Source organism: Odocoileus virginianus, chromosome 13 (assembly GCF_023699985.2).
Source record: "Odocoileus virginianus isolate 20LAN1187 ecotype Illinois chromosome 13, Ovbor_1.2, whole genome shotgun sequence".
In the NCBI taxonomy this organism is placed as follows: domain Eukaryota; kingdom Metazoa; phylum Chordata; class Mammalia; order Artiodactyla; family Cervidae; genus Odocoileus; species Odocoileus virginianus.
Window position 1 is genome coordinate 35409317 of NC_069686.1, and position 27360 is coordinate 35436676.

The 27360-nt window shown below is 37.7% G+C and overlaps 1 protein-coding gene across 2 annotated transcripts; it reads left to right on the forward strand.

Moving 5' to 3' along the window:
- ARL5A (ARF like GTPase 5A) lies at window positions 1-26614 on the forward strand. 2 transcript variants are annotated; one of them, XM_070476205.1, is made up of 6 exons: window positions 1-356; window positions 10707-10767; window positions 11850-11997; window positions 13750-13833; window positions 18523-18701; window positions 22059-26614. In XM_070476205.1, exons 1-5 carry the CDS (start codon window positions 311-313, stop codon window positions 18676-18678), a joined length of 495 nt encoding a protein of 164 aa, XP_070332306.1. In that variant the 5' UTR covers window positions 1-310; the 3' UTR covers window positions 18679-18701; window positions 22059-26614. The 2 variants fall into 2 exon arrangements, with proteins under 2 accessions (XP_070332306.1, XP_020756067.1); XM_020900408.2 differs by having other exon boundaries at window positions 2-356; window positions 18523-18674.
- The last annotated feature ends 746 nt before the right edge of the window (window positions 26615-27360 follow it).

Below are 27360 nucleotides of genomic sequence, written 5' to 3' on the forward strand. Positions count from 1 at the left end.
GCCTGGTCGCCGCCGCCGCAGCCGCCAGAGGAGCTGGGGAAGGACGGTGGCCCGCGAGGCTCGTCGCAGACAACGCGGCGGCGATGTCCGCGAGCCAGGCGGGAGCCGCGGCGGCAGCGGCGGGGCCTCGCGGACGGCACGGCGGCCTGGGCTTCGGCCTTCCTCCAGTTCCTAGGAAGCGGGCCTACGGCCAGCGCGGCAGCAGCAGCGGCAGCGACGGAGGCTCCGGCGCGTCTGTCTCCTCCCCTTGAGCCTGAGCCGGGGGAGGCCAGGCGGCCCGGGTGGCTGGAGAGGGGTCCGCTGCCCGAGAATGGGAATTCTCTTCACCAGGATATGGAGACTGTTCAATCACCAGGGTGAGGGGCTCGGGCCGAGCGCGTAAGGGTGGGGGAGAGGGTCACCCGTGTCCTGGTGGGTGGGTGGGTGGCGGGGTCTCCGAATACTTCCGGAATGTGGGCGCTGCGGTCTCGCGCGGTCTCTGCGCTGGGTGCGGGCTGTTGCGGCTGCGGGCCTGGGGCTGGTCGATCCCACTCCCAACTCGGGAATGGTTCCCGACTCGCTGCCCTTTTGTCTTAGGAGACCTTCCTAAGAAACCCATTCCGCAAATACACCCATTGCTCCGGTTTCTGTTGGGAGTGGAAAAGGTTTCTTGCCCCACGTTCGACGCCCCTGAGTGGCCCAGCCTGGTTTGCGTTTCCGTCCTTTTACCTTCGGCGATTGGGTTTGCACACCACGGAGAAGCACTGGGGTTCTCTGGGATGAAGGTTATAAGTTGTGGCCCCAAACGCACCCCTGAGCGACCGAGGATTGCAGAATGCGGAAAACACGGGAAATCTCTTTTGATTTAGCCAGTACATTCAGGTTTATGAGCCTTCCTTGCCCCCCCCCCGCTTTGGAAAGATTCTTCTGCATCCTGAGTAGTGATGGTCTTCTCTCCTTTTGCCAGAATTGTATCTGTGTTTAAGGTTAAGCTTAAGGTCACTTTCCTACTCGTGTTTCTTGTTTCTTATTTAAGTGGAGGTTTTTATGGCTGTATTTAAAATGTAAAAGTGACCACTGAAAGCACTTAAAAATCATATCATGTGAAACATTGTTAACTGTAAGTGACTAGTAAGTTACCAGATATGGAGTATATTATCATAAAGAGATGCTTCAGTTCATCTAAACGCAAACATTACCTTGAAATGCTTATCAGATTTATTGAAATTTGTTAACAAAACTAAGTGTAAAACTCGGGGAAAGAGGATGCAATTTTAACAGAAAGACAACATAGCCATTAAGATACAAAATAGTTACTGATGTACTTTCTTTTTAACTCAAGTTGGGTGATTCATCATCCCGGCTGTCAATAACTTTGTGTTTTCCTCCTGTGAAGCTGGTGTTACTGTCACACACCCAAAAATTTCCAGTAAAGACTTAAATGAATGGTGGCATCTATTATGTGCAACCATCCCTGCCTCCTCCTTGGTGATCCAGCTGCTCCTACAAGAAGGCAATGGGAAGGGAGCAGAACTGGAACTTGTGATCTCTAGTTTATCTTTAAAAAAAAAAAAAAAAAGATAGTGTAGATCTCATGATACTAAATGGGAGAGCAACATTTCAAATGATGTGGAGAATTTTCATGAACTGGAGAAAGCCCCTTCTAATATACACTGTCTCTAGCTAGCTGTTTCTGTTGAGAGAAGGGCGAATGGAAACCAGTCACTTAACCTTTGTCCATCTGGGTCTCACCTAGAGTGGCAGGAAATCTTGACTGTATGACCATGGAGCCCACAAATCCTGAAAACTTAATCTGTAGGTCTTAAGAATTGAAACTTAACATTGCCGTGTTACTGGTGGTACTTATAGTAGATAGTCTATTTTAATGTTTAAATCGGTAGTTTTGTATTATTTTTAGCAAAGCTAGTATTTCTACTCTACTGTGAAATTTAGAAAGATTGCTCATTGATCTCTAGTCCTGCAAGAAAAATTAGGTATCTCCACTTTCTGTTTTGAGTCAATGATAAAATTGTCTCTGTTAGTGAAGAAAGAATTAGAACTTTGCCAGCAGCTACTTGACAGTACTAAATAATGATTATTGCTTTGTTACCACTAAAAATCACTGAGAAGTGTTCTTATTACCTCTGTTTTGTGGTAATTTTTGACCGGACCTTTTTTTCAGTATTGGGAAATAGTAAGAAATTAATGAAGTTCTAAAAATTCAGATGTCAGTATTATGAAAATATGAATAAACTATTTCCTGTTAAACGATGTGATTGTCTTATCAGCAGGGTCACTTTAAATCCGTCAGGTACTTGTTGGTCTTTTAGTTGTGTATTAAACTTTATTTTACCTCTGGAAGATACAGAACACAGCCCTATGTTCTTTTCACATAAACTCTTGGAAGAAAGTTTTGAGGGATATCAATTTGCTATGCTAATGAAACAAACTGTGTGACATCTCTCTCTATCTCCCTTTAGACCAACTTTTTCAGTTTAAGCTTAGCTAGGTTGAGTACATAGTGAAAACTAATTGTATATTGCTCAGACTTGAAAACCCAGAGGTTGCATTTATGTGGTACTTAAATTAATAGGGTACAAAATTTGTCCTAGATACTATTGTATATACCATTTTTTTTAAAGTTTCTACAGTCCTTTGAAGTAGTTTTTCTTTTCTCCTGAAAATAAGAAACTGAGGTACCAGTGGAATGATTTTCTTAGATGATGCAACTGGTAAATACTGCAGAAATATTTTGCTGACACTGGCCTTAAAGAAGTGATTGGCATCATTTTTTTCCTGTGAATTCTCCGCCCCCACCCCCACCCCCACCCCCAGTCCCCATTGCTGTTTCTCAGTTACTAAACTGTAAGTCTTTACAACTTTAGGGCTTGGAAGAGTTGCCGCTAGTATCTTTTAGTATAGAGGGGCTTATGATTAGTACTCCATTTGTTCATTGAATAAGTATTTTGAACACCTGTTTTGTGCTGGGGTGTCTAGTAGAAGGCTTCCCAGGTGGCGCTAGTGGTAAAAAACCTGCCTATCAATGCACCAGAGACACAAGAGATGCAGGTGGGGTAGACAGAGAACAAAACAGACAAGACCCCCTGCCTTTATGTGGGGAGATAAGCTGCTGCTGGTAAGTCGCTTCATTCGTGTCCGACTCTGTGCGACCCCGTAGACGGCAGCCCACCAGGCTCCGCCGTCCCTGGGATTCTCCAGGCAAGAACACTGGAGTGGGTTGCCGTTTCCTTCTCCAATGCATGAAAGTGAAAAGTGAAAGTGAAGTCACTCAGTCGTGTCCGACTCTTAGCGACCCTATGGACCACAGCCTACCAGGCTCCTCCATCCATGGGATTTTCCAGGCAAGAGTCCTGGAGTGGGGTGCCATTGCCTTCTCCGGGGGAGATAAGCTAACTTCGTCTTTATAGATAAAATAATAGCAGGTAATATTGACTTGCAAGGTTAGGGTCTATGTGTTTCATGCAGTTGATTTAGCCTTCACCTAATTGATTTACTCTTAATAAGAAACCTGTGAGCCTGATAATCTCCAGTTTTTAAGACAAAGAAACATTAGGTAACTTGTTCCAGGCACTACGATTAAAAGTGATAGACCTTTGGTGCTAAGTCGCTTCAGTCGTGTCTGACTCTTTGCTGCCCCATGGACTGTAGCCCACCAGGCTCCACTGTCCATATGATTCTCTGGGCAGAAATATTGGAGTGGGTTGCCATTTCCTTCTCAAGAGGATCTTCCCAACCCACGAATTGAACTTGAGTCTCCTGCATCTCCTGCATTAGCAGGTGGATTCTTTACTACTAGTGCCACCTGGGAAGCCCTTTTAGATTAAGACTTTAACCAGGATCATCTAGTGCCTGAGTTGGTGCCCTTGAAACCTAACAAAAACTTCTTTGTATAAGAAGGATTCATGTTAGATAAAAGGAAGAACTTTGAGACTCTCATGTGAACTGTGAAAGAAGTTATGAAGTTTCCTCATGGGGAGCACTGTTGCATTCTCCTGATGAGCTCACAGAAAAGGAATGACCCATTGTGAATGAGTTCTGAAGAAGCTGCTGGTGCCGCCGGGCCAGGTGCTGGGAAAGCCGCCTCTGCTTCTGTTGTCCTTTGCATCGTGTTGGAATTCACACATGTAAACGAGTGTCTACAGAAGCTGAGTAGCCACAGGGGTGAACTGTGCCGGTCACTGAAATTTTAGCTCCAGACTCACCTTTTTTGTGTGCTCTGGGCATACAGGACTGAACCCTTAAATCCTTGTCTTTTAAAGGCGCGGTGTTAAGCCTTGTTGGTAGGTGGCACCGCAAGAGGAGGGGGTTTTCTTTCCGGATGCGATGTGCCTCTCAGCAGGCCGTCTGCTGCTTGCGCATGTGGACTCCTCCAGTCTCTGGCTCTTGCACTGTCCAGTGGTCACAGCAGCTTCCTCTAGTACCCACTTCAGTTGCTTTCAGAATGGAGTTCCTCCAGGGAAACACTTGCCAGTGAACAGCTTTCCCCAGCGTGCTAGAGGGAGGATTTCCAGAAAAGCCCCCCGGCAAGTCCGCGCAGCTACTTCTCTGACATTCAGTGAGCCATGGCCAGCCCTCAGCAAGGTCTGCATCTCAGTCCTGGGGAGTTGTGGGGAGAAGCCCTGTCTCAGCCCTGGGGTGGTGAAAGCGCTGTGTGTTTGTCATCCCTTTAATCTTTATTGTTACTTCTTGTTAGCCAGTCCCTCATTACTCCAGTCCTCTGGAGTAGTTCTTTTTAAGTTCAAATTGCTATGTGGTTTCTGTTTCCTAATTGGATCTCTACTTTTGTCATGTATAATTGTTGCTTTTCATTCAGCAAAGTTTTTTGTCCCCCCACTGCCAGCCGAAACTTCACTACCGTTGCTATAAGTTGCAAGTGTATTTTCAGACTTCGTTTTTTTAATTGATGATGCTTTTAGATTTTGCAAATTGAATTTTTAATATGGGGGACTTTATTGGTTATCTCCCTTCTAACCTTTATGTCTTCCAAATCTGATTTATTCATTCATACTTTATTAAGTACATGATTTAATTTAGATTCTGTGTTAAGACCTGTGAAAACTATGGTATGCCTGACAGAAGTGGGATTTTTTTGTTCCTTGTGAAACAGAGTCCATGGGACTTAGTTTGAATATGAAGTGAGAATGAAGAATCAGGCTGACTCTCAGTTTGTCTGCCTTAGTATTTGTGTTTTCTAGCTTTGGTATGATTCACAGAAGTTCTCCAAGATAACAATGCCTTCCCCCCCCCCCCCCGCTTAATTTGCTGACGGGTAGTTGGCAGGACTACTATTGACTTTTCGAACCTGTCAGTAAATAGAACTGGTAGGCTGCCTGAGTATATCAGAAGGAAATAAAGAAGGGAAACAAGCGTTTTCATGACAAAAGAGTCAAGTATTGATTGGGAGACTAAAGCCCAGGTGACAATGCAAAATTCCATCCAGGTACTGTGACAGTGTACAGTTGTTTGGACTTATTTGAAAAACTGCAAGAATGCTGTGGCATAAATACTCTAAAAGAAAAATCATACTAAGTAGTAAACTTGTCATAAATCACATGCATCAAAGCACTGAAACAGCCAAAAGTTTTGTTACATTTTCGCATAATAACTGTCTCTTATATATACTTTGTATTTTAGATTCTATGTAGTATTTGTTTTGAAGTGCATTGTAACACTTTAGCTGGAATATGTGTTTTTCATAGAAGTCTCTTCCATCCCCGTGGTGAGAGAAACAGGTTACAGTGGTGAAAGAATCTAAGGCTATTCAGAGAAGGCTGATTATTAGAAAGTGTGAATAATCTAAACACTATAGTGGGGGATAAACCAAATCTTCACCTTTGACTTGGCACCTTTATCTTTGAGCCCATTGCACAATGATGTCTTAATCTTATAGTTCTCACTGTGACCCACATGCTTTACCTCAGACTTAGGAAGCTGTTGAAAATAGCCATGGTGCTTTATTGTAAAAACACAAAAATTCAAATAGAGAAAAACAAGTCTTGGGAGGAAGTAGATATAAGTTGGTATTGAACGTGGCTTATGGGTCTTAGGGATGAAGAGGTGAAGGACCTCTGGCTTGTGGCCTCATTGGACTGTCCTGATCTCAAGACTGAACCACAGAACATGGGTCTCCCCAGAGGTTTTCTGGATTCTGCACATATTTGAAGCGAGATCCTTTCTTCTTTTTAAAATATTTTAGCTACTAAAAAACCTTCATGTGTTCAAATATGTTAGCTTGTATTTCCTTGATTGACGTTGGAAATCTGCTTTATGTCTTAAGAGTTTGGGGGAATATTTGCATATTTATGCTTTTGTAGGTGACGGTTTTTCACTTAGTTTGTAAAATTAGTTAGAAGAGGGAGGTTGTTTCCAGTATAAAGAGTGGTTTGAGCTTCTTCTTTACTTCCTCTCTGAACATCTCTGACACTCTTTTCTCTTGTTTATTTTCTCCCACACCAGACATGAATTCTCACCCTGTATCATCCACTATGCCTTCTCTCCCCAATGTGCTGCTTTTATTTCTAGGCACTAGTGAAGAAAGATTTAACAAGACTTTACATCTTTATCCACCAAATTATGTGACCTAATTTCATCTTATTGATTCTCTAGTTCATTCATTCAGTGGCGTGTAAAAGACATTGTGTCTTGAAACTGTTTACCCCATCCTATCTTTCACTTGTGTCAGGAGAAGATGAAATCCCGCTGTGAACTTCTTCTGCCATCCGCTTTATCTCAGTGTACGTGTTTATTGCACAACGGTTGGTTCACAATAGTTTGACTTTATCATGTTCATCTTGTGGTCAGGTATGACACAGAATCCTCCTTTAGTTTTTTTTCTTTTTTGCCTAGTTAGTCTTTCCTCACAGAAATGGTAGAAAATGTGTTTGAAATCAAGAAATAAGTCCTATGGGGCATGTCTAAATTAAGGAGGCCACTTGAAAAACAAAGCCAGGTAGGGTTTTCTGCTAAAAGCAGTTACCCTAGGAGGCCAGATAGTTATCTACTGCTAAGTCCTACTGTTACTCAAAATACCTTTTTTAACTCCTTTTAGAATTTTTTTAGAGGCACATTTTAAAATCATATCATTTAGGGATCACACCTCAGTTAATAATTGTAACACTCATCTTAACTGCCTTTTACCTTATGACTGAGATGATACCATGTGACTCCCCTCCCCTTTTAAAATCAAATTCATCTTCAGGGGTTAAACGGCGACCATTGGGAATGTTCAGAACAGCGTATCTCAGGCTCTGAAAGCAATTGCAAGAGAAAATTGCAAAATATTTTGAAAAATGGCAGCATGGTTAGAATAAGTGTTTAACCATCTTTAGGGACTAAGGACCTTGCCAGAGATAGTGCTATTGTATTTGTGATCTCTCTGTGTAAGATACATACACACACACATTTTTTAGTTACTGTGCAGTTATGTATCATAGATCCTTGCCTAAATTTGTATTGGTTTTGCCCCTATTAATTTTGTATCATTTTTAGAGTACCATTTCTCTCATTGGTCAGGGTAATTGTATTTTCTTCCTGAGTACTGGCAAGTCTGTCTACATTTAGTCCTGCAGCTAATACAAAGAGGTTGACAAAATAACATTCCTGAAACTTAAAAATAAGCTGTTTTATGAATTATATTATTAAAAACTGGCATTCTATTCAAGTGGGAAACTATCTAAGTCAGAGGTCAGAAAAGAGCCCAATGTGAATTCTGCTTGTATTAAAATGTTTATAATTGCTAGTATTACTAGAATTGAGGAAGATCTCTGTCGCCAAAAGGGGAGTGCTCAATTTGAGGACATAGAAAAATATAGAGTCAGGGAAAATTGCCGTGCCATTTAAAAAACTTCCCAGGTATAAAGGTCACCTGCTCCAAGGATTCAGTAGTCTAGCCCTGTTGAGGTGTGACCTTCCTGTGAAGATGGATTTGCCACTGCCTTTTTAGCATTCCCTTTGAGGAAGCCAGTGCTCCCCAAGCAGTCTTCTGATTTTAATCCAGTCACCCTGTACTTTTCCTTAGGAAGAAATCGCACTTGTCAGGTAGTTCTCATTTTCTCACTTCGTTCACCCTAGTCATCTTTAAAGAGATAGACTAGGCCCTGCATTTTTAAAATCACTTTTAAGAACCTTTGTTGGGAGAGCATGGTCACGTCACTTTAGGATGCTAGTGGTTCTAAGCTGCCTGCTCTTCAAAGTTATGAGTGACTGGACAAAATTGATTTTATTAAAACTTTCTGGGACTTCCCTGGTGGTGCAGTGGTTAAGACTCTGCACTTCCACTGCAGGGGGTGCAAGTTCAGTCCCTGATTGGTGAACAAAGACCCCACATGCTGCGCAGCCTAAAAAAGAAAGCACTGGCCTGCTGAAGTATATTATTTAAAACAATTTTTTTTCTGTTTACTTGATCTTCATATTTTTGTGTAACAGGAAGTACCTATATAGCATTAGGAATTCCTCTTAATGGTAAATGTTGTGTTTGGAAAACATCTACCACCTGATTGCAAAAGCTTTTTCTTGAAGAGCTCCTTTATCCTTAACATTTCTTATTTATAGAATGAATATTAATTCAGCATTTATTATACCAGAAAAGTTGCAGTTACTAGAAAGTACCCTTGAAGGGTGCCTCATTAAACTGAGATGATTAGTGTTCGTGTAAATCATTATAAGTGCTCTGTTAGAGGTGTGGCAGAAGAGCAGGAGAAAGTGATTTTTCTTGGGAAGCTATACCTTAAAGATTAGTAGGAATTCTTGAAGTGGAGAGTTGGAGAAGATAATTCCAGCACAGGCAAACACTATGAGTAGAGGTAGAGAAATGTTTGCTGTGGACGTAGTTGGCAGCCTGTGTAGGAAGAACAACTTGAACTCCAGGTTAGATGCCTGGTGGTCATGGTGAGGGATAAAGCGGAAGCCTACTCATTTGGTACTGGCTTTATAGACAAGGCTTAGAACTTGTACTTTGTCTTCCTGTCAAGGTGGAGAGCCATCGTTTAAATAAGAGAGTAGCATTGCCAGCTTTATAGTGTACGAAACAACAGGAAGATGGATTGGAGATGGTCCCGTTAAGTACAGTAAGAGATGAGGAGGACTGCAGCTGGGACAGTGGGGAGGAGGTAGGTTCAAAGTGTATTTTTGAGGGAGAATAGAGCCTAGTGACAAATTAGATGTTGCAGCCGAGGGACTCCAAAGGCCTCTGAAATAATGCTAATACCGGTAAGCAAGTCAAGTAAGATAGAATCAGGAAAAGGTTTGAAAATTGGGTTTGGGGATGTGTTGAGGGACACTGTATCTATCCACTAAGATTGGAGCTTGGGAAAGATTTGGGAACATGGATTAGGAACTGTCTTTCTTGGTAGTGGGCACTGCCCAAGTGCTGTCTTAGTTATATAACCGTGCAAGATAGTATTGTCCCTCCCTGTTTTACAGTGAGGAAATTTAGGATTAGAGGAATAAGTCATTTGCTCAGCGTCACACAACCACATGTGTTTTCCCATCTTGTGTCTGTTATCTGTTGCTGTGTAATAAGCCAATTCTTCTAAATTTGATGACTTAAAGGAATTATTTATTACTGTCCCTTATGGCCCTGTGAGCTCAGCTAGGAAGTTCTGGCTTGGGGCTCATTTGATTATAGCTGGATGGCAGCTAGAACTGGAGTCATCCCCGGCCCCACCTGGCTGCATATCCGCGGTGGCTTTTTTGTGTCTGGCATCTCAGCTGGAATGGTTAGAACAGTGAGGGCAACTGTGCATCTCCCTGGCTTCCTCACTCATGTGCACGGCAATCTTGGAGTGGTTGGACTTGTTACCTGGTATCTGGCTTACTCCAGGGGGACTTGCCAAGAGCTGGGCAGCAACTGCAAGGTGTGAGATGATCCAGGTGTGGAAGTCACACAGTCACTTCTGCATTTTGTTGGTTAAATACAAGTCTTAGGACCAGCCAGGATTTAAGGGGGCATGAATATCCAGAGACCATCTTTGGAGATCAGCTTCCTCCATGCACTGCTGTCTGTGGGAGTCATTTTTAGACTGGGTGGCAATAGATGGGCCCCAAGATACCTTGCTAAAATGTGAAAGGAATGAAAGAAGACAGCCTGAGTGTGTGAAGGAGGACCCAAGGAAAAGGAGCTTGTGGAAAAAAATAAATCAAAAGAAACAGAGGAGAAAAAAGTGATCTGTAGAAGCCAAGGGGCCAGGGAGTCACTGCCACCATAGCCATAGGTCCTTAAATTTGGTTAGAAGAACCCTATGGTTCACACGCGCTCAGATACTTAGAGATGCCTGCAGACAGCAGCTTTAAAAGGCTGCCCTTTTTCTTCCTGCCATTCACCCAGCTCACCTGTACATACCCCATTAATGCCTTAAATTCACATTTAGAACTTAAGTAACTTGGTCCAGTGTGAAACATTAACACGTTAAGTCTTACATAAATTGTTGTGCTTGCATTTGGGATAGTTGACTGAGAGTTGGCTTCCAAGGAGTGGAAAGAATGTAATACTTCTGGCTTCTTAGACGGGTGAAACTTCTCTATGTAGAATGAGGGGTTAGACCAATAGCATAATTCTCCTCTTGCTGTGATGTTCTTTTGTGTTACAAGCAGGAATAAAATGCCGTACACTGAATTATACCATGGCTGAAAAGAGTAGATGAAATGGGAAAATTTTTAATTTTTGATTAATAAATCACTGTGGTTTTTTTTTTGTTTGTTTTTTTCAGAGCACAAAGTTATCATTGTTGGGCTGGATAATGCAGGAAAAACTACCATCCTTTACCAGTTGTAAGTACTAACTACCTAAAAAATTGTATCTTTTTGTTTTTAGTTACTTTCTCTGCCTGAGTGATACTTAATTAGCGAAAGCAGTAAAAAATTTTATAGAGTCCACATTACTCTGTAAGAAGGCAGGTTGGCCATGAACCAGGAACCCAATTTAAGCAACTGCTTCTAGAGAGCTGGAACTTCATAGGACGTTGAGTGTTGTTCAGTTGTTTTGCTTATAGAAAGGAGACAAATATTTGTTTCTGTAGTTTCTTGGAATGAAACTACAAAGTGTTCTAGCAAGTCCACTACCTAGTTCTACCTCTGTTTGAACTTTTCATTCACTCTTTTTTTTTTTGAAGTTTCAAAGAGCTTTATTGTTTTTATACAACACGTGATAGTGATGTATTTCAAATTTTACCAAAGAGCGCATCTTAAAATTAGGGATGGTTCGTATCTGTGATTCCAGGAATATAGTAGTTTTTTCAACATAGACAGTCCAGTATGTGTATTTGTTAGTATTCTTCTGAACATAATTTATGTGTGGTGGTGGTGGTGGTGGTGTTTAGTCACTAAGTCATGTCCGACTCTTTTGTGACCTAGTGGATGGTAGTCTGCCAGGCTCCTCTGTTCATGGGATTTCTCAGGCGAGAATTCTTATCCAGAGAATCTTCCCAAATCAGGGATCAAGCCTGCGTCTCCTGCATTGGCAGGCGGATTCTTTACCATTGAACCGCCTGGGAAATCCCACCTGTATGTGTAATATATAGTATCCTGTTTTTATTCATTTATTTTTTAATTTGGAGTACAGTCACTTTACACTGGCATGTCAGTTTCTGCTCTGTGCGACTCACCACACATACATATATATCTCCTCTTCTTGGATTTCTTTCCCATTTAGGTCACTGCAGAGCTCCAACTAGAGTTCCCTGTGCTGTATATACAGTAGTGAGCCTTTTGTTCACTCTTAATAAACCTCGTGGAAAGGGGATATTTGGGTATAAAATATAAAAGGAGGTTATGCTGATTTCTCCCTTAGTTGAAAAATATTCAGACAATCTAGTTTCTTTGCTAATTGTGATGTATTTGAACTTTTCCCCCAGTTCTATGAATGAAGTTGTACATACGTCCCCAACAATAGGAAGTAATGTAGAAGAGATAGTGATTAATAATACACGTTTTCTAATGTGGGACATTGGTGGCCAAGAATCTCTTCGTTCTTCCTGGAACACTTATTATACTAACACAGAGGTATGTTTCTTAATATACTAAGTCTTTTGTGAATATAATACTTGGGAAACTCTTTCTAGATATGAACTCTTAAAGTTATCTTTTTGAAATATCACAGTATGTTAATATAAGTAGACTTTAAACATAATGGAATCTTTAGTTCCCTCTTTCAGGGTCATTGTTCTGTACATCCATTCTCATTGAACCTGTGTAAGAAGAATTGGTGATTGATTAGTCTGATTTTATACTGATCCCAGAGCTTGTTGTAAATAATTGTTTTTCTAAAGAACTCCATTTCAGTTTGTAACTTCATTTCTCTTGTACTATTTACTTTTGTCTGCATAGAGGAAATCCAAGTTAAATGAGAGGACTTTGGTGGTTTGAATCCTTGTTCAAAATTTTACTATGTATTTTCTTTTATGCAATGCAATTACACATTAAAGAACTCTTTTTATTATAAAACAGTTTAGATATAGTCATATGTTTTGTTTACATATTATTTGCTAAGAGGAAATTTCTGACATTTGAGAGCTTCACTGTATAGACCTTGTAAGATTAAAGGCTGTGACATTTGTTTTTATAGTGCTGGTTATAAGTTAATAAGTTTTCAACTGTATATATGGATGAATATGATATCACTGAGGCACTATTAATTGTCTCTGATGACCTGATTCCCTAACACTCTGTTAAGAATGTGATATGTCCTTTGGAGAAGGAGGAGTATATATATGATTAGTATTTCCATATAAAATGCTGCATGTATTATAAATTCATGCCAACATCTTGAAAATCAATGGCTTTGTTAAAAGGTTTAGAGTAGGACATGTCTTAGAGCAATATAACCACATATCAGTAAAGTCTTAATGAGAGAAGAGGTCAAGTATCAGTTCTCTTATCCATCTGCATTGTGGTTGATGAAATCTGAAGAATAGAAAAGATCCTGAAAATGAAGTGGTTTATCTGAAAATGAAAAGCTCATTCTAAACAATATGTAGTGCATACTAATACTAGGCAGTCAGAAGTAACTTGGGCATAACCAGTGCCATTGTAGAGTGACTTTACCTGCTGCTGTTTCGCTGGTGCCTTTTGGTGCTCACGGAGTTGAAGGAGCGGCATTGCAGCTCAGTCCCGCACGGCTCCTGTATGAGTCTTTGCATCTCTGGTGCCGGTCTTACCGTCAGTTCAGGAAGGAGCTGTGCTTGCAGTAGCAGGGACCACTCATATAAGAAGACGGCATGGTTTTAGATACAGAGTTATTCTTTCAATTTGTTGATTTTTTTTTAAAATTAGCTTAACTCTCATATTACTTTATTCTCATACACCTGCCCTTTTAGATTTTTTAATTGACATTAATAAATAGTATCTGTCTAGAAGTAACTTAAATTTAGGGCCATAATAATATTTTTGTCTTATGGACTTACAGTGAAAATAGAATTAAGATATTAGATATTAATTAAGATACTATAGAATTAAGATATTAATTTAGAAAACAAACATGTTATATTTTGCTTAGTTTACTAGCAGAATATTCTAATAGAATGATGACATCATATTGTCTTATTTTCTCTTAAAAATTAGTAAATATGTTTGAATTAAAGATTTAGAACTTTAGGCTTCACAATGTATAGTGGGTATCTCTGGTTTTCAGTAATACTGTACCATAAGGTTCTAATTTCTTGATAGTTGTTAGACTGTAAATCAAATAAAGACTTGATAAATTTTACAGATAGCAAATTATGTAACCACTAATGACTTTTTTTGTAATTATTTTAGTTTGTAATAGTTGTTGTGGACAGTACAGACAGAGAAAGGATTTCTGTAACTAGAGAAGAACTCTATAAAATGTTAGCCCATGAGGTAAGTAGGATTCTGGCATTAGATGTGTGTTGGGAGAATATTTCTATCACATTTTTACTTTCTATTTTCTCATGGGGATACTGTTTCAGATTTTTGGAAAAAATAATTTTATCTGCTGAGATTGTAATTTTGACACTTTCCAATTTCCAAGTGTATCTGGAAGCAGTAGAAAGATTGTGGAGTCAGTTGTAGATTTTTAACTCCATTTATCTTAGATAAATTTGGTTTAGAAGTTTTCCCTGACAAAAAGATCTAAAATGGCTTTCATTTTTCATTTGAAATAGATTAATCATACAGAAGATTATCATTAAGACTTTATAGTGTCTTATTTCTAAGACACATAGCAAGTTCTGATTATAACTCAGTTATCTGACTAATACTTAAATTTGTTGCCCTTTAGTCTCTGCTATTTTTCCCTCAACTGAACAAAACTATACAACTAGCCACATTTTCTCAGTTCTTGAGAAATATAACTGTTAACATAATTTGAGAATTAAGTGGACTGAATAATATAGTCAGTAATGATAATAGTAACTATAAAATCATATATTATTTGTAATAGAGTTGTACCTCTGTGTTAGCAGAGGTTTGGTTCTAGGATGCCCGTAGGTGCCAAAATCCAAAGATGTTCAAGTTCCTTGTATAAAATGGTACAGTATTTGCATATAACCTATGCACATCCTCCTGTATACTTTGAGTCATCTGTAGATTGCTTATAATATCTAGTACAGTGTAAATGCTATGAAAATATGCAGCAAATCCAAGTTTTGCTTTTTGAACTTTCTGGAATTTTTTTCCTGAGTATCTTCAACTTGAGGTTCATTGAATCTGTGACTGCAGAACCCATGGATAAGGAAGGCCAACTATAGTGGCATCTGATTATTTTTGCTCGCCCTTTATCACAAATGTTACTTTTTCAACTCGAAGGTGGAAATAGAATAGTAAATACTTAAATGTGTTATAATCTTTATTTGAGTGGAATTTTAATAAAGCTTAAGGAAACTGGGATATCTTTGTAATAAAGTTTTATATTTTAATATTGATTCAGTGGTTTGATTTTGTGATTTTCATTAAGAATTTTGTATGTTTCACATGTAAGGAAACTTGGTGAGGTAGTTATGTAAATTGAAGTTCCTGTTTTGCTTGTGGTGGTCATACCGACCAAGATGCTATTTTGAACTGATTCTAGCAGTTGTTAAATCCTTTGGAATTAAAAAAAAAAAAACTTATCTTGCGTTTGTACCTGTATTTAACAATTTTCAGTTCTAGTTTGAGAAAGAGTAAACAATAAAAGAAGCACGGGCTAAGGATTTTTAAAATTTCCCCTTTGCATTTTACAACAATGAATCATTCTTCAGTTTTTACCAAAGAGTTGTTCTATTGTTTTATGAAGGCTTTAGAGAAAGAAAAGTAAGACGCAAAATGTATTTGTCTCTTGACTATATTTTTTACTCTGTTAACAGGTAGCCTTCCTATTTGATTCTTACTCCAGTTGGCTAATATGTAGGGCATCAGTATTATAAAAAGTCCAGAGAGTAGGGCTCTAACTCACCGAGTCATTGGATTTTATGAGTTGAGTCATTAACTTGCATAGATCAGTTAACCTCATCTTTTATGGATTAGCACACTGAGGCCCAATAGTTTATGTGACTTGATGAGCTTTTGAATTTAAGCATTCACATCATTCAGGCTATTCGCTAGGAAAAATAGTAAAAGCCAGAAATAGAGCCTAGCTGGAAAGTGAAAGGAGAAGGGATGAGATTACCAGAAAAGAAGGGAATTACAGGTGAAATTGGAAGTTGGAGTTAAGTTACTTAATAGGGTCAGGAACAGCCAATAGGCAGCATTCTGGGGAGGAGCTTCCAGCTCAAGGATGAGAATTTAGGAGTGAAAACCAAATTTCAACATGGGTTAGTCAAGTGCTTCATGCATACCACAATAAACAACAGTCTTCTTATCATCACCAGTAATGATTCTGTGTGTTATGAAATACAGAACGACTGCATTTAAATACATTTCTGAAAGCTTCATCTTAAATGAAGCGCAAAAACGTTGAAACTCATGAATTTTTAAAAAAATTCCAAAGACAAAAGAATAGATGAATTTTATTCAGAATGACTCAACTTCTAGTAATTATCTTTACAAATGGAGTTTGAGAAACAAATTGACAACTATATATGGCATATAGACAGTGCTGATAAGTAAGTGTGTCTTGTGTGTGCTACTGTTCATTTCCTTGACTAAACTAAAAACTATTTTTAGACTCTTAAGAACAGAAGTCTGTGGTGTGGAGCAGAACTTTTTCAAAGTGTTTAAAATGAGTGATGTACAAAAGATCACCACTCTTTACCTTGTACTTTGACCTCTTGTTAAGTCAACAGCCTTAATCCAGTGTATCTCTTTTCTACTATTAGCATAATGCATACTTTGTTGTGAGGTTATTTTAATAAAAAGTAAAGGAAGACTTGATTTTCCTCTTTTCCTAAATAATTAAATGTAGATAACATAGCTTAAAAAAAAATCAAGAACCTTACATAAAATTTGAGCCTTTAATATCTAGAAAAATTACATTCGATGCGGGTTTTTTTCTTTTTTTTTTTAGACATTGCAGTACCTGGCTCTGTTTCTTAGGTTTACCAATTTTCAGTCTAAGGGCTTCTCCAAATAATTTTGTTACTAAAAGTGATGAATATAGGTTACTATAAATAGTACAAACTATGTGTCCTAACTTGCGCCAAATATTTCTGTTGTCAAATATTTCTAAGGTTTGTTCCTTGAACATGCCAGCATTACCTGGCATGACCTATATAAAGATTTCAACACAACGCTGGCAAGAAGAGATAGTGAAACCTAAACGATAGGAAGATAGGAATTAAATCCCATGGAAAGTCCATCTACTCAATGATTCAGCCATATATCAACTGTTGATAAGTGTTCCATTTTCCAATTAGGATAAGAGAAAAAACTTCATATACTTGATAATGCATATGAGCACTAGTGATAGGTCATCCCTTCAACTTTTTGCCTTATATAAATAGACAGGTGATCTGAACTATAGGTGAAACGAATTGGAACACTCTCGGGGAAGGAGTAGTATTTTATTTTATTTTTATTTGAAGGATAATTGCTTTATAATATTGTGTCGGTTCTGCCATATATCAGCATGAATCACATAGGTATACATATGTCCCCTCCCTTTTGAACCTCCCACCCCATCCCACCTTTCTAGGTTGTCACAGAGCATGGGTTTGAGCTCCCTGAGTCTCACAGCAATGAATAGGAACTCTTAGAACTTAATGTTTTCAGAGCAGCGGTCCCTGACATTTTTAGCACCAGGGACTAATTTTGTGGAAGACGATTTTTCCACAGTCCCATGGAGGGGGAAAGAGATGGTTTCCTGATGACTGAAGCACATTACATTTATTGTGCCCTTTTATTTCTATTATTATTACATCAACTCTATCTCAGATCATCAGGCATTCGATTCCGGAGGTTTGGGACCCTCGTTCTAGAGAACCCCTTTCCTGACTAAGTTGTTCAGGTAACTCTGTCCTTATCTGTAGAACTGTAGTGCGGTCCTGCAGAGGGCACTCTGACTAAGTCAGTCTCCGATGTTGATGTAAAGCATACAGCAGAAGTCCTTTTAACCAAGTAAGAAATTTACTACTTCTGTTGTCTATTTACTTCAGAAAGAATGAAAAGCCAAGACTGTCTTTTAGCAAGAGTAAATAATGTGGAACAATGTCTGTTTAACCCTACTGAAGACTCTTGCTTCAAACACACATACGCATGATTGAAACCAAAATTTTCTCACTGAGATCCCTGAAAAGAAGATGCTATTCCACAGAGCTGGGAACACTTGCAGACATAGCACCAAAACCTTAGTTTTCTCTGTATCTCAGTTTTCTCTGTATCTCTTAAAATATATAGGCAGAGTTTTATGACAGTTCAGTCCACTAGTTGAGTTCTTAACCCAGTATTCACGAATGGACTTTAGAGTATCTATGAACACCCTAAAATTGTACAAAAACTTTTTTGGACATATATACATATGTCCATTTTTATGAGGGAGACGTCCATAACTCTCCTTAGGTTTACCAAGAAAGCTCTACCTAAAGTATAGGTTGGGCAAGAATTTTGAAAAGCTCTTGAGTGCCACGCTAAAGAGTAATTGGGGCTGGGGTGGTTATTGTTTAGTTGCGGAGTCACATCTGACTCTTTACAACCCCATGGACTTAGCCCACCAGTCTCTCCTCTGTCCATGGGATTTCCCAGGCAAGAATACTGAAGTAGGTTACCATTTCCTCCTCCAGGGGGTCATCCTGACCCAGGGATCAAAACTCTGTCTGCTGCATTGGCAGGTAGATTCTTTACCTTTGAGCCACTTGGGAATCCTGGGGGAATGGTTAGACATGTACTAAATAGGAAGATGTGACTGTTAAATAGAGCACGTGGGACCATAAAAAGGTAATCTTGGACTATAAGAAATATGTAAATACATGCAGGTATAGATTGATTAAATGTATTCCATTCCATTTGATGTTTACTTTCCATCATAAGAGCTATGAGATACTTTTATGTAAAGTAGTTGAGAAAATTTAGGTTACACAGATTATCAAATATAATCTGTTAAATTGGAAAGTATTGGAAAAAATGAACTGACCTTTACAGTTTTGTTTGCTTTTGTAGGACCTAAGGAAAGCTGGATTGCTGATTTTTGCTAACAAACAAGATGTTAAAGGATGCATGACTGTAGCAGAAATCTCCCAGTTTTTGAAACTAACTTCTATTAAAGATCACCAGTGGCACATCCAGGCATGCTGTGCTCTCACCGGCGAGGGGTGAGATGTCGTCTTCATGAATAACATGTATTTAGCTTTAAAACATGTATTTCTTTTTTTTTTTTTTAATAAAAAGTTTTATTGGAGAAAAATAGAACCACCACATACACAGGGAAAAGAGCACAAAAATTCAACTGATACAGAACTGAAAGTCACAACTACCCAATGTTGTTTGCGATTACTTTTCAATTTCTTAAATGGCTTCCCTCAATCTTTTAAATAGCCTTGCCAATTTTCAGCTGAAATAGAATCAAGTTTTCAAAAAATTAAGAGCCTCAGTGAAGGGACCAGCTTTTAAGATAACAAAGGTGACACCAAGAGTCTCCTAATAGGACCAATTCTACCGAAAACTTCCTGAAGTACATAACTACTGAGTCTGGTAGAACAGTAGCTCAGAGACCATCAGGGATTAGTTAGAACACTGACTCAGACGCTCCAGTATGCAGAGAGGGCGAACAAAAAAGCTGCATTTCCCTGTCAGATGAGTTCACGTAAGAAAACCAAGGAGGTGCTAAGAAAATACAGGCAATGGCTGCTCAAAATAATTAAGAAGGCGTTCTAAATACCACATATTATTAGACAACAGTGTGTAAAGTGATGCAATTAGAAAACAGGCAACTTAAAAAAAAATATGGTCACAGGTCTTTGAGAACTCAAGAAAACAATCAATAGCAAACACAAGAGCTGAAACTTCTCAGCTGAGGGTTGAAAGTGAAAGTGAAGTCGCTCAGTCGTATCCGACTCTTTGCGACCCCGTGGACTGTAGCCCACCAGGCTCCTCCGTCTATGGGATTCTCCAGGCAAGAATACTGGAGTGGGTTCTCCATAAAACATGTATTTCTTTTTAAAATCAAATATTTAAGGTTACCATGTACAGAACTTTGTGAGGGAGAGATGTAAGACACAGTCCATGCAAGTCAGGAAATCGTTCCTGTGCTGTCGGTGAGGCTTGCATTCTAAGAAAGGACTTGGCACTTGCTGATATGTCCTGTGCCTTACGTGCTTTCTATAGAGCGTATCATTTATTCCTAACAGTCATGTAGTTATTTTAAATTCATGTTTTATGCATAAAAAAGCTGAAATAGAAGATTTGCATGAGGGACCAGTTTGCAGATATGCCATCAATGTTGCCAAAAGGGAGTTCCTGCACTTCAAAAAATAAGAGAGTGTGACAGGAGGGTCCTTGGCCCTGGAGGGAAAGGTGGTGCCTGCAGTAGAATTTTGCCCTAGTCTGATGCCCAGGGGTGAAAGGATTTCAAGCAGGCAGAGCTTGTCAGCCTTGTTATAGGTAAGATATAGAACATATAATATATGAGGCATAGCTCAATAGTGTCAGTAATTCAGTATTTGGTTTACCCTTCTCTGTGACGTTAAAAGTAAGGGAATTTCTGCCACTGCAGGTAAATTCATATCTATGCCTCAAGCTTCTGCCCTTTTCTAGCCCCTGAAGAACCCCACCCCCAAATTTAAGAACTAAATTGGAGATGAAGCCAAATCTTAGTGAAATAGAAGGCAGTGTTACCTGATTACAGACATTTGGAGGAGCATAGTTATTAGAACCTCAAAACAGCAAATCTGCTCACTAAAAAAAAAATCAGACAATACTATTCACATGCTCATTTGAGTATCTTCTTCTTTGAATATCTTCTACATAGTTCTTTGTCAAATAGTTTATATACGTATACGCATATAAGATACATATATAGATATCGGTATATCTTTATTTGTATTATCTTTATCAAATAAAGTGAAAGCACTGATTGTAATACTAAATCTGACAACAAAGATAAGTGATCTAGGACTGATAGAAGATTTAACTTCTATACTTTGAGTAGTTGTGTGGAAAATACATCATTAGGATACATACGAATTCTGGCAGTTTTAATGTATTAAGAACATTACTTATTAAGTTAATTTTTGTGGCAAAATATATATACTATAAAACTGGTAATTTAACCATTTTTAAGTGTACAGTACATGGGATTAAGTACATTCACAGTGTGATACAGCCATCACCACCCTCTATTTTGAATTCTGGCAGTTTTACTTTTAAAGGGGCACATCAGCAGATGATGCCATCTTTTCAGTTTTGGGTTTATGTGGTCTTCCATTTACAAGAGTTAGCAAATGGAAATGTTTGGTTTAGGGGAAATGTTGTTTGCTGTGTAATCTGACCACCTTAGTCTTGGTTTTAGTATTGGTGACATTTTGACTCCTACCTCTGTCATTTGCTCAGCGCTCTAAGGTCAGGCTCCCTCTGTAATATGGGAAGGGTTCTGGTCCTGGTGCTGTGAAGATTAGATACTGGATATTAAGTGCTTAGTGCAGTTTCTAGTTTGCTCTTAAGTAACTCCTGTACCTTTAACAGTGTAGAATTAATTAATTTACTCATCTTGTTATTGTATCATTTCCTATGAGTAGCTTAAAGGTAAGGAATTAACAGGAAAAAAGTATGGGCCTATATCGAAACAATCGTTTATTTACTTCATTGCCCTCTTTTCCTTCTATTTCTGTTGTCTACATTTTTAGACTTAGGCACAAAAATCTGAGTTCTGGCTTTTTAAATATTAATGTGGTAGCATTGTTTCTCGTATCTGTAAAACCTCCTCAATAGATATTGATTGATGCTTCATTAACAGTCCTTCATTTTGTACATTTCCCTCTTGCTAAATAAACATTTAGATTCTTTTACCACAATAAATATCTTTCTATATTTTAGTATGCTCAATTACCCATTGTTCAATGATAACTGGTGTTAGTAATATGAGACTTTATTTCCTTCAGATTTTTTTATTGCATAGATGTCACAAATACTACGTGCATACTTTGTTTTAATAGCTACTATATATTAAATATCCTGCCATTTCTTCTTCATTTATATTGTGAGCATTTTGTCATATTGTAAAACAATCTCTGAAAGGAATTTTTTAATACATCATCATATGAATGTTACATAATTTGTCAAATTTTTTCTCTATTGCCAGACATCTAGATTTTAGTATTTCCTATTAAAAATGCTTTCATGAACAGTAATAATACGTAAACATGTCTTTATCTTTTTTAGGATATATTTCTAAAAGTAGAAAAAAGGGTATAGAGTGTTGGTATTTTAAGCATTTTTGGTACTTCTTACTAAATTACTTTCTATGAGCATTCACTATGTAATTTTTGAGCTTCTTTTATGTATCAGGCAGTATTCTATGCAGTAGAGACAGAACCAAAAATGTACAGTTGTACTGTATGAAAGGATAGCACCTACACTGAATATTACTGATTTTTTCTAATCTTTGTTGTTTATATAGATAAAAAATTGTATCTCCTTTTAGTTTGCTCTTCATAGCTTTTTATTTGAGAATTTGATCAAGATATTTTATTTTTTTATAGGTTATGCCAAGGACTTGAATGGATGATGTCACGACTTAAGATTAGATGATCTCTACTGACCTCTTCTCATAGACTTTGTGTAAATGAAGTGCTGGACTTTACCTGAAAGCTGCAAAAATTAATGGTTTAGATATATTTATAATAAACTGATTTAAACATTTAAACTTTTTCTATAAGAAGAAAAATTAAGACCACTTATTTGAAAACACAGATGAAGTTTCACCTTTCAATCTGCTTTCTCATTAGTTCCTTCCAAAGCAAGGTCTTAAAGCTGTGATTGACATTTTTCTCATAATGAATCCTCTCAGGACACTGTGTAGCCTGTGGTAAGTACAAAGGGAGAGGAAGACATTTTTTAACTTTCAGAGCTTTATTATCAGTATGACCCTCCCTTGTTGAATGTTGTTCTCTTCCTGTTCCATTAAGTCAAAATACAAATCAGCACAGATACTCAGTTTCCAATATTTTAAAATGTAATTATGAAAAGTATTTTGCATAAGGTTGTGTATGTATTGTGTATATACCTCAAGTTCGAGTTAATGGCTTTGAATCATGTTCTTAAAGAAAAGCAAATAACACAGAAACTAATATCCTTAGTTACAAATATAATGGGATGAGTACTGGCATTGATGGTGAGTGCCATCTTGTACTTCCCCTATGTTCTCTGTGTCATACTAACCCACCCCCAAACCATTGAGCTGCTCTTTAAAAAAAAAAAAAAAAGGACAAAGCTTCACATTGTGTCCCTGATTTTTTACTGCAAATCACATACATGGAAAGCTGTAATCTAGCTGAGTGGAGTGTCTGTCATATTCTTGACTTAGTATTACTGGTGGACAGAATAGCACACTGAGCAGTTATCAGATTGCTCCCTTTATTGGACCTTATGCCATCTAAATTTACTGAGTGAATTGTTAATCCATTAATTGGCCAGTCATTAATTGTGATTAAAATTATAAAGTGATTTTTTTCAGCATTAATTGGAAACTTGTGTGATATGTGTCTACCAAGAGAAGTATCACGCCATAAACATTGTCAAATAATTTAGCTACAATCTTCTTAGATACCAAATTATATGTCAAGCATTTAAAGTGAATTTGAGATGAAAGGTGAAGCGTATTTTATAAGCAGTGAAGATAATTTGAAAATTCCTGATTTCTTAGGAGTTGAAGTAGGTTGAGGTTTTATTTGTGTCTAAGTTTTCTTTTATCATCTTTATACCACGTGAATGTGTTGTTTGACAGTTACAAAATACGAATTTTTTTTAATGCTTTTAAGAATTTGGTTTAAAAATTGACCAACATAATGTATTTTATTAAGAAGTAACTTAGCCCCCAAACTTTATATGTTTACTCGGGTATTTCTTTTTTCTCCACCTGAAAATCTTTAAGATATTTCTGTTGTGACTGTAAGCAAACTTATCCTAAATGTGTTAAAACATACTCTTGGGTACTATATTGGTGTATCTTTCATGCCCTGAAAATCTGATGACTAGTGCAAAACTGGCGTGTTTTAGAATATTCAAGGGAAAAAAATAACTTTTAATACCAGCCTTTTAAATTTCAAAGATTTTGATGAGAAATAGTACATACTATAATTACTGACAAAACTTGGAAAGTTCCTTTCTATAAAATATAAAATACTCATTATATAAATCCAAGTCAGGCATGGGAGATCAGTGTTTAAAATTATATTTTGCTCTATATTTATATTATGTTCAAAATGCAAATATAACACTTTAATATTTGTCAACTTCCTTTTAAAAAGTAAATCCTAAATTACTAACTTTAGTTGTTCATATATCCTCACACTTTCAAATCACTATAAGGAATTGCTTGTATGTTAAAAACCCAGATCTATTTTATAGATGTTGCAGTGTCATCAGAAACAAATACTCTGTAAAGTAACCCAGCCAATCTACATCTTTTATCCTTTTTGCCTTTCAATTTGAGTAATTATAATTTATTTCCTTGGCTTGCCGCCACATCAGTTCAGCTGTATACCCACACAGTCCGTCCCTTGTCTTGAAGGTGTTGGCCAAAATTTAATCTTAATTGGATGTTTAAAGCGCGTCTTACCTTGTCACAATTGGTGTAGTGATTGACATGGCATCATCTAGAATGCATGTACTCTTATACCACATTGATAAAACATGCTTTTTTGGTTATATCCTACCCTCTAGGCAAAGCATTAGAAATAAGATGGGTACCTTTATTGTTGTTGTTTCAGTCACTAAGTTGTATCTGACACTTTTGTGACCCCATGTACTGTAGGGTACCTTTATCCTTGTGCATAAAACCAGAATTACAGCAGAAAAATTTTTTTAATTTGTAATGTGAAAATACATCAAAATCATTTTAACAGTATTACTTCCAAATAACATGGAGCACCTCGTGAATAGTCATGTTGGCAATTTATATGTAGTTTTTAAGTGGAATTAAGCAAAGGGCATTGTTTTTGGTTTTTTAATATACTATGTTTGGATTAAACAAACATCTTATTTAGGGTTATCATGCTCAACTTTGGAAAGAACAAAGCTCCATACCTCTGTTCATGTGACTGGATTTAAATATCCTATCTTTGATACTAATTTTGAAAATTGTGTTAACTTCTCTCAATACCGTGATAAAAGGAACCATATTGCTAAATGCATTTAAATATGTTTAATTTTGTCATGTAGCATTTAGAAAGTATATCTTAACACATTCTGATGAGGATCCTTGTTTGAAATTTTCCAGTTCTGTCTTCTTTGGCCCTCATGGATGGGCAAAGAATGCATTGAAGGCTGGTGGTTTGGGGTGCAGAGGAAAGTGGGTAGGGAATATGACATTTTGCCTTAAGAATAAAAAAGTGCTTCACCTGCTGTCTGGCATTTTTAATGCAGGTAGTTAAAGTGATTTTAGAAGCACGGCATGGAATAGAAAAGAGTTTCTGTTTTCTGGTCTTGAAGAAGTGCCTGGTAGGTAGTGACAGTGGGATCAGAGAAGTGCAGGGCACTGAGCAAAGGCAGGAAGTCCCTGAGACACTCTTGTCTCTCTCGTCTGAGTGTATAGTACTACAATGCCTGGAAATGGGATTCTACTGGCCCATCTCTTAGGCACTTCACATTTCTTGCTGTGACTACAGCAACCACATACAGTACAGACAACCTCAAAATTTGTCTATATTAGTGTAAATAGAAAAACTGTAGACAACTTTCTAGTTTTCTCTGCAGGCCTTTTCAGGAATTTATCTGTCGTGTTCTACTTTGTATATAGGGGATAGCAGCACATCCCAGACTATCTGTGAACTCTGGGGTTATCGTCTCTCAATTGCCCAGTTGTATCCTGAAATGAATTCATCTTTCAAGGCCGGGTTTTGCATGACTTAACTTTGAACCCTGCCACTGTCCAAGTATAATCTGGAACGTCTTGCTTCGGGATTGGCTTTCCCATAGCTCAGCATCCCCTGCACTCCTTTCCCCATCAACGAAGATATGTTCTCTTGGTCCTGGAGATATTCTCAACTTTACCTATATCCATTATTCTCCAAACTGCTAGCCTCTAAGTTGGTTCTCTGGTCCTGTGCTATCCTCCACTGGCTTGATTCATTGATTTGCACTTTGCTTATTAGAGAGTATTGTCAGAGTTGTTGAGTACATCACAAACTGGCTTGCTGTGTGCACAGCACATAAATGCCTGCAGTAGAGTCCTTTAAATTATACTGTATTTAGCATTTTAATACTTCTTAATTTTAGCTTCTCACACTGAAAAGTAGATTCAGAAAGATAAGAGAAGTACCTAGACTGCCAGCTCCTTGAGCTGCTAGTTAGATGTGAAAGGGATTAAGTTATACATGTATTCTCTTCCCATTCCAAAAATGAGGTATGTGTTGAATAATGTCTGTACAAAGAGTATGAAGAGAAAGACAACAAACCAAATCATATATGTAGTGCTTAACCTGAAGCCATCCCCACATCCTTAAAATCATAAACCACATCCATTTCTCCCCCTCACGTTTACTTAAAGAACAGAGGTAAATATTAACTATCTAAAGGAATTAGCAATGAGACACTTATTGTTACAAACTAAACCTGTTGAAATGAACTTTAAAAAACATCAGAATTATCAGCCATCATGTTATGACACTATAGATGCAGATTTAATATAGAAAATAATTTTTTTAAAGTTCTGCTTATATAAAAACAATACTTCTATATCATGCTCCCACAAAGAATGTGTGGTATTTAAGACCGGCGTGGTGGAGTAAAGGAAAGAAAGAGTTTTAAAACTTCGGATGCTTAAGAGTGACTGCTTCTATTAAACCCTAAAATTGTGTATGGAATTATGAAGAAATTGTAACAGGATACAGTTGGGTTAATTATGCAATATATCTTATCAATTGTCTAGCCCTTGTGTATTGTTCTGAAAACTAAGGTTTGAATCTTTATGGTCTTGCCTGCTAGATATTATGTTCTTCGGTAGAGAATTCCCATAGTCTGTACTCAACAAGTGCCTAAAATTGGTTTGTGTTGATTTTTAAGTCCATCTAATAAATTATATGTGTTTTCTATGGTATTATATGTGCTTGGCTTACTGATGATACAGCCTTGAGGGTTTTTAAGTCATAATTTTTGCTTTGAATAAAAAGCCTTGAAAATGCAAATACCCATCCTAACCCTGAATAAACCGTAGATTAAGGAAGCGCGAGCAGAACCATTTTTCCTCTTTCCAAGTACAAATATCCCGACTCCGGTGTTCGTTAATGCCGAAACTAGAAAAAACTCTGTTGCTGTTTTTTAAAATAGTTTTCACACACAGAAAATTATATTGTGTGTTTTAAAACCTTAGTAAAAGTTTGTTGCCTGTGTAAGAGTAGCCTCTTAATTCTCCTCATACTTAGTGGTTGGTAATTTTGTCATAGCATTTAGATCTTGCGCCATTTCATCTGCATGCACGCCAGAATCCTTCCTCTTTAGATTCTTCTTGAAAAATAAAATATTTGATAGGATGCTGTTATGTTTCTCATATTCATCTTCTTTTTTTCTTTTTCTTTCATTTTCTTTCCTTCTTGCTCCTTCCTTTCTCCCTCCCGCCCTTCCTTCTTTTTCCTTCTTCTTTTCCATCTTTCCCTCCTCCCTTCTTCCTTCCTTCCTCTCCCTCTCTCTTTGTTGACTGTGAACTCCAGGGGCAAAGACTTGACTGTTTTTTCAGTGATTTACAATTATATTTTGTTTCTATTTTAAACAATCTTGCATGAAAAGTGAAAGGTATATATAATTTTAATTATTATATACTATTCTCTTCCCAGGCGTCTTACATTT